A 21,451-nucleotide genomic window follows, 5' to 3' on the forward strand; every position below is an offset into this window, starting at 1 on the left:
GGTCATCCCATCAGCTGCAGCTGCGGTTTGTTTGAATAACCTATACCTACACATGGATAAGAAATATGTCAGAGCAGCAGTGATCCTCCTACTAAATGAGCTGTATGTCAAAGCTGCAGCAATTTGATCTCCAGACCTCAGCCTTTGTTGTATTCATCATTTGTCATGCTTAAAATGACATCCCACCTCATGTCTTCTCACCTGGAGGCCTGTAAGGTTCGAGACCCTTGACTTTTCAAGCAAGTCTTCTAAGTGATCACCTGGAGCACAAGTCAAGGTCAGACCGGCACAAGATGAATAACTGTCTTGTTGGCTGACCGGATTCTTTTAATAACCTTTCTGTTTGGGCTATGAATTATGGGATTCAAGCCACTTTTAGAAAGAGGCACCTGAATACTTTAATCTACACAAGTTTTCAGTGTGTGGTCTTAATCAGTGGTACGACTTTGGGCTTTTGTTGCGCTCTTGTTTTTTTTCCTCCAGGCTTTGTACCTGGAATATTATGCAGCATGTGTTTAAAAAAGAGACACTGGAGATCTAAATTAAATGTGTCAGGATGGAAAAAAAGCTTTGAAACAACTGTGAACCATATCTGAAACGGGAAAAAACAAGCAAAGACCCGACCAAAATAACCTTTAAAACATCAAGACAATGTGACTGCAAGCAACAGAAAATAGAGATGGCCTGAAACCTTTGCACTATATTGTACCTATTTACTGTAATTCATTGTACCTCTTTGACATGGTCAGAGTCAATCCAGACCTGTAATTATGTACCATATGTGACGTTCTTGGGTTGTTTTCCTTGAGACGTCTTTTCTTGCTCCTTCAATGTGTGTCCAGCTGGTTGGGTCTGTGGGCAATCTGATCCTGTCAGTCACATTAATAAGATTACCTCCCTCTGCCTCTCTGCTTTCCCCCTTTCAGTCCAACTTTTCCTCAGCAGACTAGACTTTTGTTTTTTATTTTGAGTTCACAGTTTATACCCCTTCAAATTACATTTTTTTTCATGTTACAACAAGAAAACCTAAATGCATTTCCTTAAGATACTTCAAAAAGCAATCAATCAACTCAAAGTTGTGCATAATTCTGAATTAGAATGAAAATGATGAAATGTTTTTTAAAAACATTTTCCAATAAAGTCTGAAAGTGCCAGCTCCTTTTAATCTGATACTCCTAAATACAATCCAGTGTAAGCAGCTACCTTTAGAAGTCTCCTAATCAGAAAATAGAGCCCACTTGTGTAAAATTTAACCCCAGTATAAATCCAGCTGCTCTGTGAAGGTTTCTGAGAGTAAACTGATGAACAAACAGCATCATTAAGACCAAGGAACACAGCCGACAGGTCAGAGAGAACGCTGAGGAGAAGTTTAAAGCAGGATGAGGTTATAAAAGACCGTATGGGTCATAGTTCTGTTTATAATCAAAAATGTAAATGAGTATAGCACAACCACTAAGCTGTCCTTCTAAACAGACAGACTGGGTGAGGAGAGCTTTCAACAGAAAAAGAGTCAACCCGAGAGATGAGTGGTAAATATGGAGGAGCTGCAGAGATCCATAGCTCAGGTGGGAGAATATGCCAACAAGACAACCATTAGTTTTGCACTCCACAAATCGGGCCTTTATAGAAAAGTAGTAAGCAGGAAGCCCTTGTTGCAGTCAAGTCAAGTTTATTTATACAGCGCTTTTCAGTAACAAGGCACTCAAAGTGCTGTTTTGAAAGACGACCCAAGAAGTGCAATTTAAAGTTTGCCATAAGACATGAAGTAGACCAAGCCGATTAACATGTAGGAGGTGCCCTGGTCAGATGACAACAAATGAAACGTTTTGCCTTGATTCAGAATGACGTGTGTAGAGGAAAACACACCATTCCCCACAGTGACACAAGGTGGTGGCAGCATCATGCTCTGGGGATACATTTCTTCAACTGGGGAAGGGAGCTTGTCAGAGTTGATTATGAGATGGATTGAGCTCAATACAGGAAATTCCTGGAAGAAAACTGGGGGGCTGCACTAGACTGAGACTGGAGGAGAGGTCACCTTCCAGCAAGACAAAACCCTGAACATACAGCCTGAGTTACAGTGGAACAGTTTAGATCAAAGCATATCCATGTGATAGGATGGCCCAGTCAAAGTACAAACCTAAATCTAATAGAAGACCTTTGGCAAGATTTGAAAACTGATGTTCAGAGACACTCTCTGTCCAATCGGACTGAGCTCGTGTCAAGAACTTCTTGTTGTGGGCCCAAATGCAGACAAGCAGGCAGGAGCAGCACGGGGGAGTAGAAAAGATTTAATAAAAATAAGAACAAAATGAAGGTGAGGTGAATGAAGCATGAACCAATGGCAAGAACAGGTATGGATATGAGCTGGCCAGGGATGAGCAGAAACAGTCATGAACCAGGAGAGCAAACAGTATAAACCAGGGAGGAGCAATGAGAAATGGGAAGCATAAATAGCATGGAGAACAGGTTGAAAACATAAGTCTGATAAGCAGGCAGCCGCTGGACTGAATGAGCTTAACAGCTGGGCAGCTGAGAGATAAACATGAATGGAAACTGCGTGGAAGTAAAATAAAACCCAAAGGAAATATCTAACCGATGCAACAAAACATAAGACAAAACAAGGAGTAAGAAAGCAAAACCAGAGGAAAACCAAAACCCCAAACATCTACAAATCATGACAGCTTGAGGTAGTTTGGAAAGAAAAATGGGCAAAACATTTAGTTTCTAGATGTGCAACTCTGTTAGAGATGTACCCCAAAATAATTGTAGCTGCAACTGCAGTGAAAGGAGGCTTCACAAACTATTCACCCAGGGGGCTGAGTAGAAATGCACAGTTGCACACCAAACATTACAGATTTTTACTTGGCAGAAAAATGAAAACAAAGTTTAATTTTTCTTCCTCTTAAGAATTATGCACTTGTATCAAAATCTGAATAATTTCAAGGGGTGTACTTTATTAAATTAGGTTCAATCATTAATTGCCCCATAAAGCAGATTTATTCCATGTTTTTATTTCTTTAGTACAGATCAAGGAGTTTGAGTCACTTGGGAATAAAGAAATAAAAACCGAGGCACAAAAATGTGTACTTAATGTAAATAAAAGGCTGAGATATGTTTACATTTGTCAGGTGAAAAATAAAAGCGTTCTGAGGTAGTTTACGTTCCACCTCCAGTCTTTGTCCTTATTGATCTGTTTAATCTGTGCAGGTTTAACTTGATGCACTTTTTGTTTACTTTGTTTCATTATGCATTACAGACAGATTAGGAATTACTTTAAGGTAAGATGACGGAGACAAATGTCCTGTTTAGACATAACTGATCCTACAGAATAAGCAACATAAATGTGATTAAGTGATTGTGATTTATGGGGGTCAGTTTTTAGGACCTCAGAGTCTGGTTCTAATTGCATCCTCCCTAATAACCAATTGAGAGTCACACCTTCACTGATAGAGAAGATAATCCAAGAGACCACAGTCTCAGCTGCTGATGCTCGCTGAGCGGGAAGTGATCCATCTTCATCCCGGGCTTTTTCAGACACATCTTAATCTGAAGTGGGGGGCAGATGGTGCTTCCGCTGCCCAGCGGAAAGTGAATTGAGTTACTCCTGACCCACAGGTCCCCCACCATGCTTCAAGCGTGATCAAAGCCACCAGTAGCTATTAGTTTCAGCAGCCATGTGGCAATTACTCAGTCCCTTATTAGTGGCAGGGAGTTATTGGGCAAGGCCCATCTGTTGGGAGCCAGATCTACTATCGTCCCTCCTGCAGTTTGTCTCAATTATAGATTATCACACAGAGGATTATTATATAGCTGCTACGCTGGATGTACTGATTGTATAACTGTTTACCAACTGATATAGTGATTATAATAATGCCCAGGATATGGTCAAAGTTAGCTGAACTTCAGTATAGTGCCTCAGTCCCTAAAATTAGTTTTATTTATTAATATCTTCAACATAATTAATTTGATAGTTGATTAGCCGGAAACATGGCCAGGGCATTGGTTCAGGTGACGTACATTTGTTTTGACCATCTGTTTAAATTGTGTCCACGTTACTGTACTACATTAAAAAGCTGACCTTCACAGCGAAGAAGCATGAATGTGTTGCTTTACATGATCTCAGAGCTGTTTTCAGTCCTCAGGGAAGGGAGGTCTGATCAGAGATTCGTCGTGACTTTCCAGAGGCTGAAAGTCGCGCTGATTAAAATTTCTCCAGAGACATTTTATTGTCATGTGTGCTCATCTTGATCTCATAATGTGACAGATGCCCAACAGGACGGCATTGCTCATAGGCTCAAAATCTGCAGAACTTATTTGTATGATTAATAACGGCACCGGAGCTACAGTCGTCCATCTGTTGTGAATCAGCTGCAGCAGTTTAGTTACAACAGATAAAACACAGCGATTGCACTCTACTATCTTGTTATGCCACTATACATTTCGAGGCTTATTGTAAATATGTAGAAACTCCAGCTGTTTGCTTAGTTGAGTTTTTTTCTTTTTAAATCAGTTTGTAATATATCTTCAGCTCATAGAAAGTTGCGATCTGTTTGTGTTTTGGGTGGCATGTGTGGTTGTATCTGGTGAGTCAGAGCCATTTGTTTGCTCTCCCACTCGGGACCGAGGAGGGTGGGAGTCAGCGCTTGGTGGGGACTGTAAAAAGGGAGGCGCTCACACAGAGATGATCACACATGGAAAGGAGTTGCCGTAGTGTCCTCCTCTGACTGACAGGCTGTTAGGAAACAGGAACTGAAAGCCCAAGAGTTTTAATTATCAGGAGTTTAGAAGTCTGGATGGACGGCATCGACGCGCTGAATGGGACTAACTGGCAATGATTATCACAGAAGGTAACTAAGAAATCCAACTTTGCTGAATAACACCGTAGTTATAATTATAATTTTGTTACCTTTTAAAACTTTGTTAAATATGACGACCAAGTGGAGATATTGTCCACTAAGACTAGGGAAGGAAAATCAATTTTAATGTGAAGATTATTATTCTTAGAGATGCGCCAATCAGGTCTTTCCAGTCCAATACCATCATTGTCTGATTTTCTTTAAAGCCTTACCTGCCAATTTAGTTTTTTAACCAATTCAGACTGCAACACATTAATGAGAAATAAAATGTGCTGTGATTTGTTTTAAAGATGCATTAGTTGTAAATTCACAAAATGAAGGAATTAAGACAGTATTCCCATTTATGCATTAATAGGTATTTGTGTAACATACATCTATTTTTGCTGAACCCAGAAAAGTGCTGTGCAAATGTTGTTGGTTGATGCTTTTATTATTTTTTTTCTTTTGAACATTTAAGAAATAGGACAAATATTAGGATGTTGCTACATTTGAGCTTTCATACATTTATTCGAGCTGATGAAGGTAAGATCGGCCAAGTCCAGTCTGTGAACAACTGGTTGGTGAATCTAGTTAGTTCCTGCAGTGCTGTGAAGAAGTGGGATTTTTTTTTGTTTAGTTTTTTTACAGTTGAAATACGGTTGAAACCAAATATTTACATACACTTAATGAAAAGACAGATAACGTTTCTTTACTGTCTGATATGAAACTTTGTCTTTTGCTGGACTGTTAGGATTCTGTTAGGATTTTCTTTTTGTTGCATGCCAGAGAAATGAATGAACTTTTTTTAACTTTCTCCCAAGTCAAAACTTTACATACACTGAGTTTACTATATGTTCGGAAAGCACAGATGACGATGTCATGGCGTTGCAAGCTTCTTATTTGTTAATTCACAACATTTGAGTTTACTTGAGACAACAAGTCCAGCACACTGCTTCCTTGTGTGACATTATGGAAGAAATGAGGGAATATATCAGGAAACGTACTCTGGGTAGAATTTCCAGATGCCTGAAGGCGCCACATTTACCTGTTCATACAAATATGTACAAGTCTAAACAGCAAGACAATGTCCAGCCATCAAACCACTCAGCAAGGAGGCTGTTTCTGTGTCCCAGTGATACATGTGTGTTGGTGAAAAGGTGCACATCAACCCCAGAACAAAAGCAAACAGCCTCGTGAAAATGTTGGCTGAAGCTGGTTGGAGAGTGTAACTATCCACAGTGGAACAAGTCCTGTACCAACGTGGGCTCAAGGGACGTTCAGGCAGGAATAAGTCATTACTTGAAAAGCTACTTATAAAACAAAGAATACACTTTGCAAATGCACTCAGGGACAAATACCTTACTTCCTGGAGACACCCTGTGGTCTGTTGAAGGTGAAATAAAAGTGTTAGACCATAATGATCTTTATGACATTTCGTGGGAAAAGGGGAAAGCTAGCATAGTTGTGAAGTACGGGGGTGGCAGCATCATGTTGCGTAGGTGTTTTAAGCCTCATAATACTGTTTTTAAGGCAGTTCTACCAAATACTAAGGGAATTATGTAAACTTCTGGATAAGAAGAAAGTTATTAAAAATTCTCTCTCTCATTATTTTGGATTTTAGCAAATAGAAATAATTTGGGTCACCTTAACGGACCTAAAACTTATCTCAGCATATCAGATGCTTGGGTTTTCTGTCACACCAGAGGACTTTCCTGTTTGTTTTAGCTAATAATCAGCTTAACACTTGGGGGCACACATAGACTGTGCATGGAGCATACATCACTGCAAAAAGCAACTTACTCAGTCCCAAAATGGACTTTATTCTCATTCAGGACCACTGCAACACATTTTTAGGTATGAGTGACTTTATGTGGTATTCTGGTGGAAGACCATATAAACAAGACTTTCTGGATAAGAAACGTCCGATTCGGGTCACTACAACAAAGTTCAGCTTGTGTTATGGTAATGTTTGATATCTTGACAGAATGGTGATACCTGGAAAACGTCTTTTGCTGCTGCTTACCAGCATATAGTGCCACAGGAAAACAGCGGGGACCCATATTAATACCTTTTTCAACTTCTCAGTGATTAAATTGTGATGGGTAAAATAAAGGAGCACATTTCCACTGATATCCAGTTCTTACTAGCAGTCGCTAGCATCTCAAAAAGAGCTTATTTTAAATAAATCCATTGATTAGAGAAGTAATAATCTGCAGATGACCAGTGGTTGTGTTTGGGTGCACAAGTTTTTTGGTTCCTTGGGGGTTGGGTGCTCATGTAAAGCAGCTTTGTGCCGCACGAACTTGAGACACAAGTACCAGCTGGCAAGCTGTTATGCAATCACAACAGAAATGTACACGTAAAGTAGAAGCTGCGTATGGACACATTGTCACACCCACGCTTCGCTTTCAGCCCTGGGCGCTTTATTCTGACTCCACTGGTCCCACACACAAGCACACAGTAACACCCTCCTCCAGATTGAATGTGATGTAGTCTAAGGACAGGATGGTTGTAATACGAGGCAGAGGGAGATTAATGCTCCTATCTTCACCTCCCTCTCCTGACTGTCCCAGATTGACAGTCTATGTCAGTGACCTCGTTCTGTTGCTTGCTTGGCAGAGATGTGCTGGTCCTGATGCAGAGTCTGCAACATGTCAGGGTGAGGAGGCCATGAACCCATCAGAGGTTTCTGTAAATTATCTGGATATTGTGTTCTTTAAAGATTTGCTTATCATGCAGAGACAGCAGTTGTGTTCTGACAGCAGGAGGTCTAGTTTAGTCAGCCTGAAAAAAGTGCTTGGGGGCTGATTTGTGATGTAATTTCTCCTGCTTGGTGCCTTCGTAAATTATACGGTTGAAAGCAGTGGGAGTGACATATGACTGTGATGTGAAACTGTTATTACTTACTGAGTCCTTTTGTTTTGCTGTGTTTTAGCAACTAGGAGTAAAGCTTTATCTTTATGAGTCTTACTTTGTACCAGCCTGAACAAATACAGTGGCTTGCAAACGCATTCACACAAGTTTCTTTTTTCGTCAGTTACAACCTCAAACTTTAATGTGTTTTACTGGGATTTTATGTCAGAAAGAAAAACGGTGCAAAGTAGCACATAATTGTAAAGTTGAAGGAAAGTTGTTTCTACAAACAAAAGTCTGAAAGGTGTGGCATGCACATGTATTCACACCCCTTTTTTCTGATACTCCTAAATAAAATCCAGTGCAACAAATACTCCTCAGAAGACAGAAGAAATGAGAGTCCACCTGTATGCTGGTTGATCTTAGTATGACTCCAGCTGTTCTTTGAAGGCCTCGGAGGTTTGTTATCACAAAGACCAAGTCTAAAGAGGAGTTAGCTTATAAAATAATAACTCAAACTTTGAACCAGTCATGCAAAATATGAAAAGAGACTATTGCACAGCTGAAAATTTACCAATAACTGACAGGTTACTTTAACTGAGAGATATTTCTATTCTATTTTATTTGCAGGGTCTGTGGTAGACACAGCGAACATGTGGAAGAAGTGCTCTGGTCAGATGAGAACATAACTGAACTATTTGGCCTACACGTAAAACACTTTCTGAGGTGGAAAACTGAAATTGAACCATGCTCTGAAACACAGCGACCCTACTGTGAAACATGGTGGTGGTTGCATGGTGCTGCGGGGATGCTCTTCTTCAGCAGAGAAGAAAGTTAGCAAAAATGTCAGTTTCTTGATGTGCAAAACTGTTAGAGGTATACCTGAAAATACGTGTAGCTGTGATTCTAGTAAATATTGACTCATGGAGGATGAATACAAATGCACGCCACACTATTAAAACTTGTAAAAAAGAAAGTATGTATTCTCTGCCTTCCACTTCACGATCATAATGCTAATTTTGTCTATTTTCATAAAATTCTAGCCTTTCTTGATGTGGTAGTTACGCAACAAGATGTGGAAAGGTTTAATCCTGATCCGTAGAGCAGAAATACTATTTTATTGCTCTTCCTGTTTCTCCTGAGAAGAAAGGAACTGACAAATGCCGAATATAAGTGCTGTTGCGAGTTCAAAACGTTGCTTCTTGCATGTCAGTGCTTGGTGCACCTGGAGAATCCACGTTTGAGATCCTATCAGTTGTTGCTTTTGCTGTAAATCAGTTCTGAAGTCCCGAGGGATGACGCCCAAGTCTGTCTCTGTCTCCCCAGAAAGATCTGCGTGCACTGTAAGTGTGTGCGAGAGGAGCACGCAGTGCGATTGGTGCCAGGGCAGCTGGAAAAGATGATGACGAAGCTGGTGTCGGACTTCCAGAGACACTCCATCTCTGACGACGACTCGGGATGCGCCTCAGAGGAATACGCTTGGGTCCCACCTGGGCTCAAGCCTGAACAGGTCAGAGACAGACTGCTGAACAGCCCCAGAGTCAAGATATAAATTAGACTTGCACACTCATAAAGGATCCTCTCTTTGACTTGGACGTGTTCATACACAAACCCAAATGATTTGATAGTCAGTAATTGAATAAATTGCTGTGCAGCTAGATAAACTGCTGCTCGTAGTCTCTCATTTCTGCCTTTTTGTGAACATACTTGTCTTCTGATGCAGGTGTACCAGTATTTTAGCTGCTTGCCAGAAGACAGGGTGCCTTATGTGAACAGTCCAGGAGAGAGATACAGGATCAAACAGCTGCTGCACCAGCTTCCAGCCCATGACAGTGAGGTAACATAACTCCAACCTATTATTAGAGGGGAAAGATGCTCGCTTCATCATGAGAGTAATGGGTATGGAGTTAAAGTATCAGCCTTGATGCTCAAACTTGAGTCTAAATTCAGGGACTTGGTCTGGAAAAAAGGTCTGAATAAGTATGAAAAATATGTTTCCAAACGTTATTCCCTGTTACATCTTCTAAAAGGAACATCCATCCATCCATTAATCCATCTGTTTGTTTCCCATCCATCCATCCATCTGTTTCCCATCCATCCATTAATCCATCTGTTTGTTTCCCATCCATCCATCCGTTTCCCATCCATCCATCCATCCATCTGTTTCCCATCCATCCATCCATCTGTTTCCCATCCATCCATCCATCTGTTTGTTTCCCATCCATCCATCCATCCATCCGTTTCCCATCCATCCATCCATCCATCTGTTTCCCATCCATCCATCCATCCATCTGTTTTCCATCCATCCATCCATCCATCTGTTTCCCATCCATCCATCCATCCATCTGTTTCCCATCCATCCATCCATCCATCTGTTTTCCATCCATCCATCCATCCATCTGTTTCCCATCCATCCATCCATCTGTTTCCCATCCATCCATCCATCCATCTGTTTCCCATCCATCCATCTGTTTCCCATCCATCCATCCATCCATCCATCTGTTTCCCATCCATCCATCTGTTTCCCATCCATCCATGCATCCATTCATCTGCCCGGTCTGTGTGTCCTTCCTCCCTCTCTCCCTCCTACAACCTTTCTTCCTCTCTGGGGTTTTTTCAGTGTTCGTATCTAAAGCCTGACCGCTGTAGAAATATCTGAAATTTTGTATTTACACTTTAAAAAATGGGCTGCACGGTGGTGCAGTTGGTAGCACTGTTGCCTTGCAGCAAGAAGGTCCTGGGTTTGATTCCCGACCGGGGGTCTTTCTGCTTGGAGTTTGCATGTTCTCCCCGTGCATGCGTGGGTTCTCACCGGGTACTCCGGCTTCCTCCCACAGTCCAAAGACATGCCTGTTAGGTTAATTGGTAACTCTAAATTGCCCTTAGGTGTATGAATGAGTGTGTGCTTGGTTGTTTGTGTGTTGCCCTGCGATGGACTGGCGACCTGTCCAGGGTGTACCCTGTCTCTCGCCCATAGACTGCTGGAGATAGGCACCAGCTCCCCCACGACCCACTATGGAATAAGCGGTAGAAAATGACTGACTGGCTGACTTTAAAAATGGGCCAAAACAACACAGAGAACTCAGTCTGTAAAACTTTAGGATTTTTACATAAAATGTGTCAGAAACCTGTGAATTTATTACAACAATCTGTTTTCTTGCAGCCTCAGTACTGCAACTCTTTGGATGAGGAGGAGAAAAAAGAGCTGCGTGTGTTCAGCCAGCAGAGAAAACGAGATAATTTGGGCAGAGGCGTCGTCAGACCTTTTCCTGTTACCATGACCGGAGCCATCTGCCAGCAGGTGCTGAATATTTATATCTGAATTTTTTTTAAATTATAATTTTTCATAATGAGGACTATATGAAGCCCAAACTTTCCTATTCTAGCATTAATGCACAGAAGTGAAGGCTTATTTAAATGTATCAGGGCTCTGTAAGCTGACATTAAGTGTAGATGCATGTAGGTGCAGGTATAGCTTCAAGGCTGCATCACCAGAGTTAATGATCACAGGGCTGTAGGAGTTTTCATCATTTGTTAAAGGATACACCACCTCACTTCCTTCCCTCTGCACCACACCCCGAACCAACCACGTCTATTTTTCCAGTGTGGCAGGCAGATCTGCGGTGGAGACATAGCTGTGTTTGCCAGTCGGGCTGGTCACGGCAGCTGCTGGCACCCCCAATGTTTCCAGTGCTCGTCCTGCAGCGAGCTGCTGGTCGACCTGATCTACTTCTTCCAGGACGGACAGATCTTCTGCGGGCGGCATCACGCTGAGAGGCTGAAGCCCCGCTGCCAGGCCTGCGACGAGGTGACTGTCCCACCAAAACCTTTTTCTTTCTTGTTCTGCAGCAGATCTTTACTCTTTGTGTTTGGGAGGCAGAAGGCAGAAAATAAAGAAACATACTTATAACGTGGCCTTTATGAATTTTACACAAGACTTTTTCTTTGTTGAAATGAAAAGAAATAATAGATTTTATCAACCTCAATCGATTTTTGCTTTCATTTATCTCCATATTAATCATAAATCTAATTAATCAACCTAATCTCTGTTTATTTATTACATCTATTTATAGTTTTTTTTTCTATTAGTCTCTTTCTTTTTTGCCTGGCCTCTCGCTGTGATTTAAGAGATTAGTTGTGGGGGTTTACTAAAGGATCTGACCCACGGGGGTTCTTTAGGCTAAGCTCTCAACCAGAAGGCAGCAGGTTGCAATCCATTTCTCTTTTTTTTTTATTTACTTACCCAAATTGACAGTATTTGTTTGTTTACTTCTGCATCCATAGCGTGACTCTTCTAACTCTTTACTCTAGATCATTCTAGCAGACGAGTGTACGGAGGCTGAAGGAAGGTTCTGGCACATGAAGCACTTCTGCTGCTTTGAGTGTGAGGCAGCACTTGGCGGTCAGCGCTACATCATGAGAGAAAGCAGACCCTACTGCTGCTCCTGCTATGAATCCCTGTACGCAGAGTACTGTGATACTTGCGGAGAGACAATAGGTACTAATTGCCTCTTTGCAGTTTTCATTCTCACGCGTTGCCATTTTTCACTTCCTGTTTCCTTTTTGTTCACCTAAACAACCATTTTTAACCCGTGTACTTAAACCGTTCCGTATAATTTTGTTTTTTGTAGTTATTTTTAAAAAATATAGGTTTAAAAGGGCTCATGTTTCTTGTGTAATTTAGTATAACTGTATATTATTCTCTGAAAACCTTTTATTACACCTTATTTACATTGAGTTTGGCTCTGATTCCAGTTTGGGCCAGTTGACTCTTATGAAACATGAGCAATTATAACCTGTGATCACAGCACATTAACTGGTTAATCTGGTATGGAAAATCTTAGATTTTTTAAAGTATTTTATCCTTTCATTTTCTAAGGGAAAAAGTCCAATAATGCTTAGAAAACAGGGTGGTTTAAACATTCATTTATATTCATTTAAAATATTTTCTTTTTGTTTTCCCAAATCCTTTCTTGATTTTAACAGTCAATCCATCAGTATTTTGGTTTCGACACACTGACTGAATGGACACTCGTTTAAAACCCCAAACTGCGGTTTCTAGACTGTTTTAAATATGTGGTTCTTAAAATGGGTAAAAAAGCTAAAACGGCTATGTTTAAGAATTGTTTTTGTTTTATAAACAAAATAAAGGTACCAAAGGTCACAAACTGAGCTTTAAAGTGTCTGCAGATATTCTAAGACTACTGTCCTTCACGTTTTAGATGATTCCTGGTTGCCACATGACAGATTTAACTGAACGGGTCATTTAGTGGTTTCTGCAGAACTTGGTGGCATGCTGAGGTGGTACAGCAGTTACTGGAATCAGGTGTGCTGGGGGAGGAGTGCATCCATCACATGTAGGACACTAGGGTCGCGGACTGCTGGTCTACTCCATTCTCTATTCGACAAATCCAGGAGATATAGATGGCTCACTTGACTCAACTTGACTTGAAATATGAGCGACCAGACAAGGTGATATAAGGCAGTCCAGATGCCATAAAAAGCGGTGAAATTCAGCATGTTTCATTATTTTTGTGACCTACAGATAAGACACATCTACTTAAGCAGGTTCAAGGTAAATACTTTGTTCTCAAATCACCAAAATGTTTTAAAATGCAGTGAATCTAATTTAGAAATTGGAGTCTGAGAACATATTTCATTTTTGTATGAATGCAAAATGTGTGGGACCTCTGATAACCTTTTATACATCGATGATTTGGTTTTAAAATTCTGTCTGAAAACACAAAACTCGCTGGAAAGTCAAACAAGGACAACCTCTAGCTCTCCCTACATCAGGGTTATGAACTGGACCTGTGGTTCCTAAACTTAGCCATTATCAATGTTGTTTAAGATACTGCTGTTTGAGCTTGTTTTTACAAACAGAATAAATGAATTAAATAACTAATAACTGTACTTTAAAGAATCAGCCGTGATATGGGAAATCGAAACTTCTTTATTTTTTGATGTGGAGCTGATCTAACATCCAGAGAAATACTGAATATTGAGAATTATTTAAAGTCAAAGTCAGTGCAAAACATCCGTCCTGGTCCAAACAGACAAACAGAACCCGAAACGAATGAAAAGGTGAATTGGTGACATGACCAGCAGCCTACTGTAAAACCTTATAAAAATAATTTACTGTTGTATCAGAAAGTCGTTTTTCAAGGAACTAATGACCAATACTGCAGATAATCAGAAAAATGTCCCTCCTCAGGCATTGACCAAGGCCAGATGACGTACGAAGGTCAGCACTGGCACGCAGTGGAGTCGTGTTTCTGCTGCGCCCGCTGTCGGCTGCCTCTGCTCGGTCGTCCCTTCCTGCCACGTGGGGGGCTCATCTTCTGCTCCAGGTCCTGCTCGCTGGGTGAGGATCCCAATAACTCGGACTCCTGTGACTCGGCGCTGCAGAGCAGATCTCCCCATCACAGCAGGCGGTTGGGGACACCAGAGAGGCTGCGCTGTGGTTCCCCTCTGCAGCCACAAGAGGGCATCAAACACACTCCTGCACAGGACTGCATTCATACTGCAGTGGAAAACAGAGGTGACTATGAGTGACTGGGTATTAAAGTATTGGCGGATGACTTATTTTGTCCAATATTTTTGTGATATGCTTCTTTCAGATCTTCACTGTGGTGCTCCAGTTCAGAATGGAGTTCCATCACTCAGTCACCATCCTTATCCAAGAGGCTCCTACTCACCTCTGCCCCACATTCATCTAGGAAACGGCTTAGGACTGTCCTGGCCCATTGATGTTCCACATTACAGTCTGGTGCCAGGGGACAGTAGTGTCAAGCCCTCAGGCACTAGTTTTCAGTTGCAAGGAGAGCTGAATGGAAAAACTGGAGTAACTGGTCCTAACTCAAAAGGAACTTCCACCAACAAAGACTGCAGGAACTGGGTGGAAAAGACAAATCAGGCAATGCAAGGTAATAGAACCCCCTACAGTACAGTGAAAAGTATTAAACTTCTTCCCAGGAGTTGCTGGCCTGACAGAATTATCTATCCCTGCATCCAGGAGGTAATAAAAGAACTCAGAACATCTAAAGGACTGCAGAAACCCAAGAGAGTCAAGAGTTGTTCGGGTCCATCGACAGTTTTAGTACCTACTGATATCATTAATAATAGAAAATTGAAAACTGATGGGAAAATTATATGTGAGCCGACACTAATGTCTAGGATGATCTTATAGGTTTGGGTAGTCTGGGTTAGTGTTCCTGAATCAACAATAAGAAAAGGACGGGGCAAAAATTATTTAGTTTACTTTGCTTCTTCAGGACCTGGAGGACTTACTGCAACTGGTGGAACCATGAACTATGCTCTACCAGAAAGTCCTGCAGGAAGATGTCCAGCCATGAGTTCATGATGTAATGATCAACTCATTTCGGTTATGCAACAGGGACAATGATCCAAAGCAGACCAGCAAATCCACCTCTGAATGGCTCAAGAAAAGGTTTTGGAATGGCTTAGTCAAAGTCCAAAGTTGAATCTGACTGAGATGCTGTGGCATGACCTTAAACCGGCTGAGCAAAAACATGTTCCCAGCACTGTACATGATATCCTGTTTAAAAAAAAGTAATTTGACGTCTCTTTACTTCAGTTAATTCTCTGGTTATTCCTTTTTTGCTCCTCAGACACGCCTCCCCCCTCATCAAACAGCTCCCCCATCCTCCCACCTCCTCTTCCCATTAAGTCCCGGGACCTGATGCCACAAGATTCAGCCCCTCTGACCCAATCCCACCTAAAGGACCAGCCCCCTGACTCTCCCCCTCCACTGACACGCAGCGGCCAAGCTAGAGTCAGCTTCAGGGAACCAATCAGCAGCAGCTATTCTGTAGAAGACGATGAGGATGAGGAGGATGACAATGAGGAGGAGATGCTTCAAGTCAGTGTGGAAAACAAGCAGGGTGACGATGATGGTGAGGAGGGTGGTTTTGGAAGCAGGTTGTATCTTCAGAAAGGCATTCCACCACAGATGGATCTATTGGGTAAGCAGAATCCCCCATGGGTCTGTGTGTTCAGTGAGTCAAGTTGCTTCTGCATAATTTTCACTTTTTCCCAATTAGATGGCTCTTCATGTCATCACCGTCACCTGAGGCGTGGATGGGGCTGCTCCCGTACCTCCTCTCACCCCGTTCTCCATTCAGGTTCAGAAAGGCGCCTCCGAAGCTCACGGCCTGAAAGGCCTCGACTGGACACTCTGGACCTGAGAGGTGAGAAAGAGAGAGATGGACACAACTCCTGCAGCATCCCCTCCCTTAGCCTCCAACACGGATCCTACAAACACGAGGACTCCTGTTCCACCTGCTCTTCGTCCTCAGAGTCAGAGGAGGAGGGCTTCTTCCTGGGACAGCGAATCCCACTGCCCCCGCAGCTTCGGCAGCAGCAGCCTGAGGAGGGCCAATCCAGGAGGGCAGAGGAGGGCCTGGAGGTGCAGAGAGACCGGGGTCTGAGAGGCAGCATAAGGAGGAGACGAGCTCTCAGTCAAAATGCAAAAGACAAAGATAAAAACTGTGCCGTCTCCTGAGTGCTGAAAAATCCAAAAGGTATTTGCTCTGGTTTCTGATGGTGGCGTAGTGTCAAACCACGGCTTTCATTCCTAACACACTGAGAGAAGCACATTATACCTCTCTACCATACCTCATGTTTGTGGTGTTGGTGTTTATGGGACGTGGAGATATTACATACAGTGCAGAAGCCTTTAAATAAGTTCATCTTTTATTGAAGCAGCATAACCTCAAACAAAACAAATGTAAACAAACGCAGCTTTAAATTTGAGTTAATTTAGTCAGTAGTGAAAAAAGTTCCTTTCCTTATTGTTTTGAATAAACTCACCAGTGGCACAGTTATTGTTTAAGCTGCTTTGCCAACATGACAGTCTTCTTCTATTTCACATGGTTGAACACACAGAAAGAAATCTTTGGCCATTTCTCTTTGCATCATCATTATATATCAGTGGTTCCCAATGTTGGGGCCAGAGCCACTAATCAAGGGGGGAGTGTTGAGATTTTCTTCAGAATAGATTGTGGTAACAAGCATTAATGCCAAAAACATCAAGAGAAAAAACAAAACTCTACCCATAAATAGATAAAACAATATGTTGTCTATTAGTACAGTGTCTTGCGAAAGTACTCGTCCCCCTTGAACTGGTCAACCTCTTGCCACATTTCAGGCTTCAAACATAAAGATATAAAATTCTAGTTTTTTGTGAAGAATCAAGAAGTGGGACACAATGAAATTTATTGGATGTGTCAAACTTGTTTAACAAATAAAAAACTGAAAAGTGGGGCATGCAATATTATTCGGCCCCCTTGTGTTAATACTTTGTAGCGCCACCCTTTGCTGCAATTACAGCTGCAAGTCGCTTGGGGTTTGTCTCTATCAGTTTTGCACATCGAGAGACTGAAATTCTTGCCCATTCTTCCTTGCAAAACAGCTGGAGCTCAGTGAGGTTGGATGGAGAGCGTTCGTGAACAGCAGTCTTCAGCTCTTTCCACAGATTCTCGATTGGATTCAGGTCTGGACTTTGACTTGGCCATTCCAACACCTGGATACGTTTATTTGTGAACCATTCCATTGTAGATTTGGCTTTATGTTTTGGATCATTGTCTTGTTGGAAGATAAATCTCCGTCCCAGTCTCAGGTCTCTTGCAGACTCCAACAGGGTTTCTTCCAGAATGGTCCTTATTTGGCCCCATCCATCTTCCCATCAATTTTGACCATCTTCTCTGTCCCTGCTGATGAAAAGCAGGCCCAAACCATGATGCTGCCACCACCATGTTTGACAGTGAGGATGGTGTGTTCAGGGTGATGAGCTGTGTAGCTTTTACGCCAAACATATCGTTTTGCATTGTGGCCAAACAGTTTGATTTTGGTTTCATCTGACCAGAGCACCTTCTTCCACATGTTTGGTGAGTCTCCCAGGTGGCTTGTGGCAAACCTTAAACGAGACTTTTTATGGATATCTTTGAGAAATGGCTTTCTTCTTGCCACTCTTCCATAAATACCAGATTTGTGCAGTGTACGACTGATTGTTGTCCTATGGACAGACTCTCCCACCTCAGCTCTAGATCTCTGCAGTTCATCCAGAGTGATCATGGGCCTCTTGGCTGCATCTCTTATCAGTCTTCTCCTTGTTCGAGATGAAAGTTTAGAGGGACGGCCGGGTCTTGGTAGTTTTGCAGTGGTCTGATACTCCTTCCATTTCAATATGATTGCTTGCACAGTGCTCCTTGGGATGTTTAAAGCTTGGGAAATCTTTTTGTATCCAAATCCGGCTTTAAACTTCTCCACAGCAGTATCCCGGACCTGCCTGGTCTGTTCCTTGGTCTTCATGATGATCTCTGAGCTTTGAACAGAACCCTGAGACTATCACAGAGCAGGTGAATTTATACGGAGACTTGATTACACACAGGTGGATTCTATTTATCATCATCAGTCATTTGGGACAACATTGGATCATTCAGAGATCCTCACTGAACTTCTGGAGTGAGTTTGCTGCACTGAAAGTAAAGGGGCTGAATAATATTGCACGCCCCACTTTTCAGTTTTTTATTTGTTAAAAAGGTTTGACACATCCAATAAATTTTATTCCCCTTCACGATTGTGTCCCACTTGTTGTTGATCTTTATGTTTGAAGCCTGAAATGTGGCAAAAGGTTGAAAAGTTCAAGGGAGCCGAATACTTTCGCAAGGCACTGTATGTGTTTTGGTATTGTCCTTATACCCTGGTTTAACTGGTTTATTGCCATAATCAACCAGTTTAAAGGGGAACAAGTCTCTCCTATAGATATGTTTTTATTTTTGTCTAAAATATCCCAACATTTAAAGAGTTCATGATGTCATGAACTCCAACAAGGTTCCGGGAACCTCTGGTGGAGAAACAGGCCCACAGCATCACAGATCCTCCGCCGTACATAACATCTTCATCCTTTGTGTCAAACTGGTGACACTGGTGTTAGAGTTTAACAAATTCTACATGTTTGGGTTTTTCTTGTGCCACATTATATTTTATACCCCAAGGGAAACAAGAAGTCATGGATTTCCTAGAAACATAGTTATTGATACCAAATAATTGAGCCACCAGGGATTCTGTTAAAAATCGTTGTTTCTTAACATGTTTCCACGTCCGTAAATGTTCTCAAATTAAGGGTTGGATTTTTCTTGTTTGTGTGTGTGTGAGATTAGATACTACTGCAATAAAAGTTGAATTTATTTTAGGGCATTTTACGCCTCCTTACAGGTCGACGGATAAATGTGAATGAGACATGTGATTTGCGAATGTGGCGTGATTATTTGTTATAAAGCCATGACATGACTGGCCCGCAGCATTACTGCTCTAACGTTACATTGAACGGGGACAACTTTCACAATGATGGCCATTCAGCGACCAGATATGGGCAGGCTAAACTTCCCGCATCTGCAAAGCTGTTAGAAAACAATTATTACTTCAAAAAAATGAATGAACACCAAGTTATTTAACTAGAATGCTACAATTACGATTGCATTGATACAAAAATACCTTTTATCACTTTTTATAACTTCAATATCAACTAGTGTCACCCTAATGCTGTATATTTTTGTTGCTAAGGCCACAAAGTGACAGAGAGATCATCAGTGAGTTTTTGATTATAAATGCTGTTTAAATCAGGCAGTTCTCTGTTAGTCAGCTAACAGGAAGGCAAAGGGGTGGTTAGTCACCTTACTGAGATTCAGTCCTGCTGTTTTGCATTTAAAATACCACTGTCGTATATCCCACTGGAAAAATACCAAAGATTGCACATTTCTTAAAGAAAGGTCTCCAAATGTGCTCTCAAAAATAACATCTCAGTCAAAGAAACCAACGTGTTTTTCGCAGTAATGCTTTGGATGTTTAAAAAAAGCCTCAGCGGGAATGTGCAGTTTGGATAATCAGTCACACGCTTACATACAGAGATTTTTCCTGGAATGCCAGGAAATAAGGAGTGCCAACATTATGTTACAGCTGTAGCTACAAATTGAACAAAACGTCCCATCAAGAAGCTTCAAAAAGTCTGTAGTTAAAGTTTATTTATTTTTCTATATATTGCTCGGATCACTGTTCATGGTATAAAGTGAAGTGAAAGATGTGTTGACACCCAGCTGTTTTTCTCTGTATGATCTATGTGAATAAATTGGACTAAAACGTTTTGTGTTATTGTGCTTTTTTTATACTGAATATATTGAAACGCAGGAACTGCCGGTATGTATCTTGTATCCTGAAGAAAGGGAAGGTAATTAAATAAAGAGTACTCCAACACTGCATGCATCCAGTCACAATCCTTCCTTGCAAAGGTTCCTTCAAACGCATTCATACTTTTTTAACTTTTTCACATTTTGTCACATCACAAGACAAACTTGAATGAATTTCATCGGGATTTAAACATTGTGAAATGAAATTAATTGTGAAATGAAATAAAAATGATACATGGGTGTTCAAAATTACTAAAGAAAAGCAGACTTGAATTGGGTCTCTGAGTCAATACTTCATAGAACCACCTTTTGCTGCCGGTATGTCTCTGCCAGCTTTGCACAACCAGAGGATGAATTGTTTCCGTTCTTCTGTGGAAAAGGTCAGATTGGATGGAGAGCATCTGTGGACATCAGTTTATTTAGCTTCATCCATCTTCTCAACTCTGACTTCTGACAACTCCCTGCAGCATCCTGACTGCATGATGCTGCCACCACCATGTTTCATAATGGTATTTTCAGAGTAATATGTAGTGTTAGTTTTCCTAAACACACAGAACTTGTGTGCATTATCTGACAAGAGCACCATCTTCCACATGTTTGCTGTGTAATCTACAGGACGTGCCTGACTGCAAACAGGGCTTCTTATGGTTTTTCTTCAACACTGGGTTTCTTCTTGCCACTCTTCCTGAAAGGTCACATTTTGACCCGCCTGTCACTTTAGATGAAAGTGACAGGCGGGAAACCCTTTTTATTTTTAAATAATGGATTGAACAGTGTTCTGTGAGATGTTCAAAGCTTGTTAAATTGTTTTTGAAACTTATCCCTCCAGTGAACATCACATTATCCCTGACATCATGCTGTTTTATGTTCGCTAACACACCTCAGAGGCCTACACAGATAAGCTGCATTCATACTGAGATATTAACCACAGGTGGATTCAGTTTACGACATGGTAATTGGTTGCACATTATGTAATTTAGGGGTATCAGAGTAAAGGAGTTGAATATCCTTCCTTCCTTTAATTTGTGTTGGTCAATCACCTGAAATCCCAGTAAAACACGTTAAGGTGTTTTTGGTTCTAACGTGAGAAAATGTGAAACGGTTCACAGGGTATGAATACTTTTGCAAGGAGCTGAATGTAGGTAACCAACTGGATGTCTCTGAGGTAAAGTTTACACACAGAGTCCTGTTAACAGACACACCCCGTAGTCTCCTTATCAGCAGTAATATTGTATGTTGTGCTGTCCAGAGTCCAGTTTGTGTAAAGGTTGGCTTTGTCTGCTTTAACCAACACCAAAATATGCTCACTGCATGAAAACTATCCGATCATAATCAAAACTTTGAGTACATTTATATTTCATTTAATGTAATAATCAGCTATAAATTGTCATTACTATTAGTTCTGCTCCTTACGTGAAGGGCCAGCTCGTCTTCCTGTAAATTATGGGCTTATCTTGTCGCTTAGATCTCAGAAACAAAAAGCGGGTCACATGACCTGAGCCTCCTCGGTTTCTTTCCTTCCAGGAGCCTGATTGGTCCAATCAGTCGGGGTGG

At 41.4% G+C, this 21,451-nt stretch overlaps 1 protein-coding gene across 3 annotated transcripts in view; it reads left to right on the forward strand.

Annotated features, from left to right (window-relative positions):
• Positions 1-16,923, forward strand: part of prickle3 (prickle homolog 3) — a 33,000-nt gene extending 16,077 nt beyond the window's left edge. The window contains exons 1-10 of one of the 3 annotated variants that reach the window (XM_047347140.1): positions 4,745-4,850; positions 9,018-9,201; positions 9,415-9,528; positions 10,855-10,992; positions 11,296-11,499; positions 12,003-12,189; positions 13,906-14,232; positions 14,312-14,617; positions 15,323-15,676; positions 15,755-16,923. In XM_047347140.1, coding sequence (XP_047203096.1) covers positions 4,819-4,850; positions 9,018-9,201; positions 9,415-9,528; positions 10,855-10,992; positions 11,296-11,499; positions 12,003-12,189; positions 13,906-14,232; positions 14,312-14,617; positions 15,323-15,676; positions 15,755-16,215 — 2,307 coding nt within the window. In that variant the 5' untranslated portion in view covers positions 4,745-4,818 and the 3' untranslated portion in view covers positions 16,216-16,923. Of the gene's footprint in view, positions 1-4,744; positions 4,851-9,017; positions 9,202-9,414; positions 9,529-10,854; positions 10,993-11,295; positions 11,500-12,002; positions 12,190-13,905; positions 14,233-14,311; positions 14,618-15,322; positions 15,677-15,754 lie in introns of those variants that run through there. The other 2 variants (XM_047347059.1, XM_047347223.1) reach the window with 2 other exon arrangements.
• Positions 16,924-21,451: the final 4,528 nt, after the last annotated feature.

This window comes from Girardinichthys multiradiatus, chromosome 1, assembly GCF_021462225.1.
Source record: "Girardinichthys multiradiatus isolate DD_20200921_A chromosome 1, DD_fGirMul_XY1, whole genome shotgun sequence".
Classification (NCBI taxonomy): Eukaryota; Metazoa; Chordata; class Actinopteri; order Cyprinodontiformes; family Goodeidae; genus Girardinichthys; species Girardinichthys multiradiatus.